The 8,506-nt window shown below is 36.3% G+C and overlaps 1 protein-coding gene across 1 annotated transcript in view; it reads right to left on the bottom strand.

Annotated features, from left to right (window-relative positions):
- LOC103071787 (roundabout homolog 2-like) overlaps positions 1–8,506 on the bottom strand; it is a 101,488-nt gene that overhangs the window by 76,029 nt on the left and 16,953 nt on the right. The window contains exon 2 of the mRNA XM_007446984.1: positions 8,137–8,274. Within this exon, the coding sequence (XP_007447046.1) occupies positions 8,137–8,274 (138 nt within the window). The remainder of the gene's footprint in view (positions 1–8,136; positions 8,275–8,506) is intronic.

An 8,506-nucleotide genomic window follows, 5' to 3' on the forward strand; every position in this document is an offset into this window, starting at 1 on the left:
AAGACTGTGAATGATATTATTAAACACTATTGTTATTATTATTATTTTATATGCAGTTCTTACAAATATTTTTTTCCTAAATTAATGTAGTGGCCTTGATTAAGCTAGACCCACCCTGCATTTAAATCATTGAATAAAAATACTCTGTGAGCACCCCTGCCTCCCAAATCTGGGAGATACATAATTCTGGTCACTTTCCAGAAAACTATTTCTTGCCTGAAGCATTAATGCTATCAAGACTTCCATATCCCCCTGGTGGTCATCAAACTTACAGAAAAATGGGAAATGAAAACATCAAGGAATCATTATTGAAAATATTTTATCACAGAAAATAATTCACACTCCATTTTTCCTCAGGAAACAAAAGAAAAATATTTGAATGAAAAAGCACAAATCATTATTACATAAATTGTGATATTTCTGATTCAAGTAGTTAAACATCACAAATTTTTAAACTGTTACAAACTTCTGCACTTTTTCCTCTAGAATAATATGTGTTTTTATTATATTTTGAAATATCATTAGTATTCAACTATTTATTTTATTAAAATATGTATAATATAAAATTGCAACTTACATAAATATATTTTTACTACAAATTTTTCATATGCTTGGACTTTGTTTTACAAACTCTTATAAACTAATCTTTATATTGTACTTTAATCTTCTTTCTTTGAAAGGAATAAACTGACATAATTTAATATATTTGCTTTTTAAGGTAATTTTTTTTTTCTTTTGGTTGATGCCACACGGCTTGTGGGATCTTAGTTCCCCAACCAGGGACTGAACCCGGCCGTTGGCAGTGAAAGCACAGAGTCCTAACCACTGGACTGCCAGGGGATTCCCTTAAGGTAATTTTTTAAGTAAAGTCAACACTTTACAACAAAAACTATGAAAATTAATGAAAAAAAAAGACATAAAACATGAAAATTTCATGACAGGAAATTTCATGACTACATAACAGAAAGCTTAACAACAGTAATATAAGCACATTAGTTTTTCTGCAGACTTTTAAATTAACATGAAGAAAACAGATTTTCCTTCCATCCAGGTAAGTAAACTAACAATTACAATACAAAGTGTACATTATGAATATTCTTAAATGATAAATTGGATTTAATCACACAGATATAGATAGGAGATAGCCCAAATTCAGAATACATAAATTATGTATATTCCGGAAAATATTGTGATGAATAGATCATTTTTAATTTGCACACACCATTGATGAATTCAGCAAAACCAAGGGAAAAGAGTAGCTTTTGCTTAGTCTAGAGCAAGTAAGGACAAAGAAGACTTAAATGAAGTGGACCATTTTAATTTAATTCAACTGAACACTTTGTAAATGTACAGTTCTCTGCTACCCACAACAAGCAATAGCAAGTAAGGTGGAAACAGCTCCTGACATGAGGTAGCCTAACGTAAGCGTGATTCATAAAGCTTACACATAAATTATTACAATTCAAGTAAAATAAGATGCAATCCAGGGAGATGAAGAAAGAGTTATGGGAGTTGATGGGACAGGAGATCCTGTCAATCATTATTTGCATCCCTCATTGCAGCATAATTGAAACATTTTATTTATATATTTCTTTAGTTATTTTGGCCAAACTCCTAGGTATCCCTCTAACTCATCCCCTCATTGTCCATTTTGCTCCAGTCTCACCGACTCACTTCCAGTTCCTCAGCAACCTCTTCCTGTGTTATTCCTTACCACCTTCTCACTGTCCTTGCTGGATGAGTGTGAAGAATCGTAAGAGAGCTTTTAGAAAACTGACACCCAGGCTCCTGTCCCAGCCTTTTTAATGTAACTGGTCTGGGGTGAGGGCTTGGCAAGGCTTCTAGCTAACTCTTAGTCTGGACTCAGCCCAAGGTATCCCCCCTCAGAATCCTTAGCTCAACCCCCCCCCCCCCCAGAATGGTCTGGTTCAGTATGCTTTCATAGCCTCCTGAGGCCACCTCCAGCTAACAACTAACCACAGCTAACAGCTAACTGCACTCTATAGTATTCCGATTTACCACTGGACCTCTTCTACCAGCCTGGAAATGCCCCTAGGAGCAAAACAACGCTCCAGTGTCTTCTCATTGTCTTCCCATTGTCTTAGGTTAAAGTTTAGAACCCTTACCCATATAATCTGCACCACTAAACCCAGCCTTCTCCTACCTTTCCTTGGCTCGCAATTTCCCTACTTTTCTTCTAGGTTTTCAAAGGTGACAGGTTTCCCCCTCCCATCCTCTTCAGGACCTTCTCTCAGTCTGAAATGCTCTTCCCAGATCCCACCCCTCACGTGACTATCTCTAATCCCACAGGCCTCAGCATAAATATAACTTCCCCAAAAGCCTCCAGGCCCAACAAACTAAATTTTGTAGTTTTTTTGTAGCTTAAACTGAAAGCTCAGCACCCGATTCCAAGCACCCAGCACAATGCAATTGCTCAGTAAATATTTTCTGAGAGAACTAATGAAAAAATGTGCATCTGCACTATCATCTAAACTAGTAATAATAGTCATAAACTTGGAAATAGCTAAGCAAGATGAAATTTTTTAAAAATAACAATTTATCCCTAAGTGCCATATCCCACAGACCCATTGTTTTCCTTTACTTTTTCAAGAGTATTAACAATAGCACTTGAGGTCTTCACTAGCCCTAAGAGGAGTTACAGATTCATTCTTAGGGATGTTATGGAACAGAGGGCAGGATGTACCAGATAGCACAAAATTTGTCTTTTTAAATTACAATAACAAGGTTACTGTGGATATTACTTATATTTGGTTGGAACTTTCAGGTAACTAAATATTAGAGTACTGTAGTTTTAATTTTCATGAATTTTGTCTCAAGGCAACTGAATAAACCTAGTTTGCTATTAAGCTAAAAGCATCTATAAAAGCATCTATGCCCAAAGGTTTTTATTCACATATTCTATTCACATGATATTTGAAAACTTAACAAAAGACATTAAAGACATTTCTTACCCCCAATATTTTAATAGAGTTTTCTTAATAGCAAATTAGTAAGAAATGTAATTATTCCTTTTTCTGATGGTAAAAACAACACACACACACACATACATACACACACACACACACACACACACGTAATGACAAAATTCAATCATAATCCCAATCCAAGTTCATATTAAACAGAAACACTATAAAATTCAAAGCAAGAAAGGATGGCTTGCATGCCAGTAACTAATTCACATGAATGTTAAGACAAAAGGATAGAAGTGCCAAAGCCTTTCAACTTGGTTGTATAAATTTTTAACTACATTGTAAGTATATCTGTATATGTGTGCATGCATGCATTTGTGTGCATATGTGTGCACATATATGCATGTCTATATACACATATATTACATATATACTTGTACATGTATATTCCTTAATCAACAAAACACATTGTGCATGTTATGGATTATGATTATGGCTTCAATTCAACCATTTTATGTTTTATGTTAGAAATATTAAACAATATATTTGAAAAAAGTTATTTTTATGTTATTGTATCTATAATCCTTAATGTAATTGCCAAAAAAATGTATATCTTGTTTCTAAGCTTTGAGTTACCTGTATATTTAGAGCTGTGAAAATTACACTAAATATACTATATATTTTTTTCCTATATGCTCAGTTCTCAGTATTTCAGTCTTTAATTTTTCAAACTGCCCATATGATTTCAAGAAATGAAAGATTGCTAGTTTCTCACAATCCAAAATAAAATTTTACACAGTTCTCAAGTGTTCTGGTGAATAAAAGCACATCTTGAATTAAGATATTAATAATAAGCTAGAGGATCTTTCATTTACAAATATACACCTTTATTTTTATTGGCTAATCCGAGTGAATCTCATCAAACAAAATTAGGTCTTTATAAGCTCTACCAAATTTACTAAATACCACCTCCTTTGAAAAAAGGAAGGGGGAGAATGTGTTTTTACACAAATGAATAGAGAAAGGATGACTTCATCAAAGAGAGTCTTAGCTACATTACAGAAAAGAGCCGGGAAACAGTAGTAGGTCTTTGTGGCCATTCTCTGTCTTATTCTGAGTACTTTATCTTGCCAGAACTTGTTTAGAGTGAGTGTGGCTTCACAAAGTTGTTACTCAAATATTCCAGGCCTTCCTGTGATCTAATGTTTTCTCTCTGAAGGAAACTTTCCTCTTATTGTGAGATAAATACCTACAAAATATGTGCTAAATCCTCTCCCAAAAGATATTATTAGTACTGTGCACTCATTTATAAGGACAGTTCAACTACTCTATTTACCTTTTTTAATTTAATGCATTCACGCTACTTAAAATGGCTGTGTTATAACAATCACCATTTTGCCAAACCAAGTTCACCTCACAAACCTTCTTTTGGTTAACTTGGCCCTACTTTTAAAACTTGAAATTAGAGGGGAAAAAGTAAAAAATGATCTGGCAGTTATATAAATTTACAGAAGTAAATTGATTGGTATTGGGTATAATAAAGTTACCCTACTGGTTTTGATTAGTTCCTCAGGGTACAAAAATGTAGTTTAGTTATATTTATATTACACAAGTTATAGTCTAAACCGATTTATATTAGGTTTTATGTGAATATATTGTACTTAAATGAGCTCTCCATATATATATATATATATATATATATATATATATTTGGAGAATTCTTTATAAGCGTTACATGGAATGGAAATTGAAGGTACTGAGAAATATCATGATAGGATAACATGTTAGGAGATCACAATGAAGAGAAAAAAAAAGTAGAATGAGCTTAGTGTATTTTCTTTTGCAGCATCTATATTTCTATTCCAGATTTACTATGAGACCTTCTATAGTTCTAGTCATTTATGTATGCCCCAAATGAGTCTACTGTATTTTCTTTTACAGCATCTATATTTCTATTCTAGATTCATTGAGACTTTCTATAGTTCTAGTCATTTATATACACCCGGTCAGCAAACTAGTCCCTCCTGAGTTCACAGACTATTATGAGAATGAAAGTCCCTTCATCAATACAATATGCAATTTACTGGCCTAATAACAACACCAGGAGAATGATTTTTATGCAGAGACCCCCTAGCACCAAGAGCATCTTTTTCAATATTATATGCTCTGTGTTACAGAATGATGAATACTACATCATACTACTACAAAAGTGTTTGATGTTAATGGGAAGAGGCCAAGGAAGTTGGATAACAGAGAAAAACCTAAAAAAAAAAAAAATCAAACTATAAAAGTATCATACAAGTGTGAGTTCCAGGTGAATACTTTTTTGTATCTGTTGTTTCTAAATATTAATGACTGCCTCTCTATCCTGTACCATACCTCCACATTTAACATGTAGGCACTTAATTATTGGGACCCTTATCTCATTATTGATATATTACACTTTTAGCAAGTATAGATAGATAGATAGATAGATACAGATATAGATATAAAACACATACATATTGATGAAATTGTGTAGAGTTAGCCTCTTTCCATCACTGGTTGCAGATGTTATGGCACAATGCCCATATGCTTTCAAATGTTAGCTATGATATGGCCCCACAGCATGACAGCAACATAAAATTGAAAAAATAAAGCCAATTTGTAACTCTAGGAATTGGCCCTCATCACCTCACTGTCCATCTTAACTTATTTTTTACTTTTAAATTACTGAGATACTGGATCCTTCCTATTCTATCTATCACACTCTTACATCAGGAACGACAAATACAGAGAATTCTATGGACTGGGGGAAAGGAGCCAGCACATAATTGTACAGCAAGCATAGAATCTCACTTATACAACCTCCCAGCCCTTTATCGTCCAGCCGAGTAGTTAATTAACTACCACATTGGTACAGGAATATATTTAGTTTGAAGAGCCATTGTCTAGACTTGCTCCACTCCATGCAATACTTTCCTCTTTTACTGGAAGAAAGCTAGATCCTTGACTTCAACAAGAAGTTTTATTCTTGAACATATTTGGGGTCAGGTGTTATAAACCACCTATATAAACCGCATAAACCACCATATAACCTCTATTGGCTTCTGCATAACATGCTGTCTATAAAGGACAAATTTAATTCATCTAACATTGAGCCCTACTTTGTACAATTCAGCAGATATAAAATGGACATGTAAACATGGGCCTTGCTATATACTGACAGGCAGTAGAGATTTCTTGGAAAGCTTTGTGAATCTCTTCTTGATTTTGAAGATGCTATATTCTCTATATAAATGGAACTACAAATTTTTAATTGAAAGCATGTACATAGGAGTTGATGTCATACCTCTAAATTACTTGCAAATCTAAAGCTGAATTCAAATTTACACCAGCCCAAAAAAGTAGAGCGTGAAGAAATCACACCTAGCAAAAGACCTACCAACATTTTCAACTCTAGAGGAGCAACAAAAAAGGATATGAAGAAAAATCTTTCTTGTTTAATCTGAAAGACAATTAAAACAAATAGAATTGGAGGTGTCTTAATTCTGACTCACCTCAAATTCCCAATTTAAACTTAAACTTCTAAAAATACTTTCTCCTGAACTTTCTTTCTTTCCTTTGTTCTCCCACCCCCAGTCCAATTCTGTCAAATCTACCTCAATAGTTTTTTAATCCATTTCACATACACTGACAATATAGTTTGTTTCATATCTCCTGACAATTTGTTTATGCCTTCACCATTTTAGCCTTAAAGGGCTTTCTCTGCCTTTGGTCTTTGCACCTTTAACACCACCCTCATAGAGGTCACATATTGCATTTTTGAACAACATTAACCAACTTTAAAACCTCCAGGTGAGTTTTTCATTGCCTTCCTTCCATGACTGAGCCTTTCTCAAGAAACCCTCCAACACCATTCCCCAGTGAGGAATCTGCTCTCTGCACCTACACTTCAACCAGAAACACCGTATCAAGTAATCTCATGCCTTAAATACGTTCCGCCCGATCCCCGAGCTCTACAACCGCTTGTCCAAATGGCAGTCGCAACACTCCTTTTCTTTCTAAGACTCTGCTCAAGTTACCTGACACGTGTGAAGCTGTCACCTGCAAAGCCCATTAGGGTCCCGGGAGAAAATAAGATAGAATCTAGGCGATAAGACAAGGTCTTACCTCTTCCTTGATGCGTAGCCTAGTCTCACTTGCTCATAGGGTGCCCCGTGCAGAGGTCTTGCCTCAAGGCCTCCAGACCAGAGCTCCTCCTGAGAAACTGCTGCGCTGACACCTCAGCTCGGGGACCGTGCGCAGAAGCCACGCACAACACTCAATCCAAGATGGCGGCGGCGGGCCGTGCGCAGAGACGCTGCGCCATCTGGAGGCTGAGCACAGCAACTGCGACTTCCCCGAGAGAACCCAGGCCCCGCCTCACGCCGGCAGGTGGGATGATGGCCTGTCGGTAGAGCTGTGTACTCTAGAGCGAGAGCCCACCTCTCCAGTCTCTGATCAAAGAATAAAGCTTTCCTTTGGTTCTGAACTACTGGCATGAGCAACACCAGGCAGGAGGACCCCTGTTGGGGACCGATTTGGGAGAACCAGTAAGGAAGCTTTCTCCTAAGGCTCTAGGCAGCCTTGCATGGGGTTCTCAGCGCAATGTACAAATACCTCAACTGCAGAAGGACTTGAGGGCAGTGACAGTATTTTAGTTGGGGATTGGGATCTAAAGAGCTCAATACACTGCACATAGTAGGTGCACTCGGAACACGTGCTGAAAGAATGGATGAAGAGTGATGAAGTGGGAGAAATAATATGGGCAGTGTCGGGGGGGTGTTCATTTTCTGGCTCCATCTGCGTCTTGCCCCATCCCACCACATTCTTTCTTCTACTCCTCTAAAGAAAAAGCAATGATTTATATTCTACAGCAAACTATAACCTTTAGGCCAAAGCTGGCCTACCCCTTGTTTTTCTATGACCTGTGGGTAAGAATTTTTTTTTTTTCATTTCTAAACCATAGGGGAAAAAGCAGTCAAAAGAAAAATGTTATTTTGTGAGATGAAAAAAATTATTAAAAAAATTAAAAATTCTGTGTCTATGAATAAAGTTTTACTGGAACAAAACTCTGCCATTCATTTGCATATTGTCTATGGCCACCTTCTCCATTCAAAAGGCAGAGTTGAGTAGTTATGACAAAGGATGCCTTATGGCCAGCAAAGCCAGACATAGTCACTACCTGGCTCTTGAAGTTCTAAGGCACCCCAGTTCACAGCATCATGCTCCCTTTCCCAACACAGGTACCAGAAGACTGTTAGATCAGGATGGCGTTGATCAGCATTGGCAGTCAGCTCTGCATTCTTTCTATTCTCTTGGGCTTATCATTAATGATATAAAATAATCACCAAGCTCAGGTACTAGCTTGTATATGATGCCTATCAAACAACTGAAAATGTTTGAAACCAAAAAAGGTGATTTTTAAAACCAATGACAGGATATTGTTCTGCCCCCTCAAAATAATTTATTCAAAAAATTGAGACCAGAGGAAAAACACAGAAAAAGAATGCCAACTCATGAAGCCAATCTTACACATTATTTTCCATTCCTGC

The sequence above is a fragment of the Lipotes vexillifer genome, unplaced genomic scaffold (genome assembly GCF_000442215.2).
Source record: "Lipotes vexillifer unplaced genomic scaffold, Lipotes_vexillifer_v1.1 scaffold81, whole genome shotgun sequence".
In the NCBI taxonomy this organism is placed as follows: Eukaryota; Metazoa; Chordata; class Mammalia; order Artiodactyla; family Lipotidae; genus Lipotes; species Lipotes vexillifer.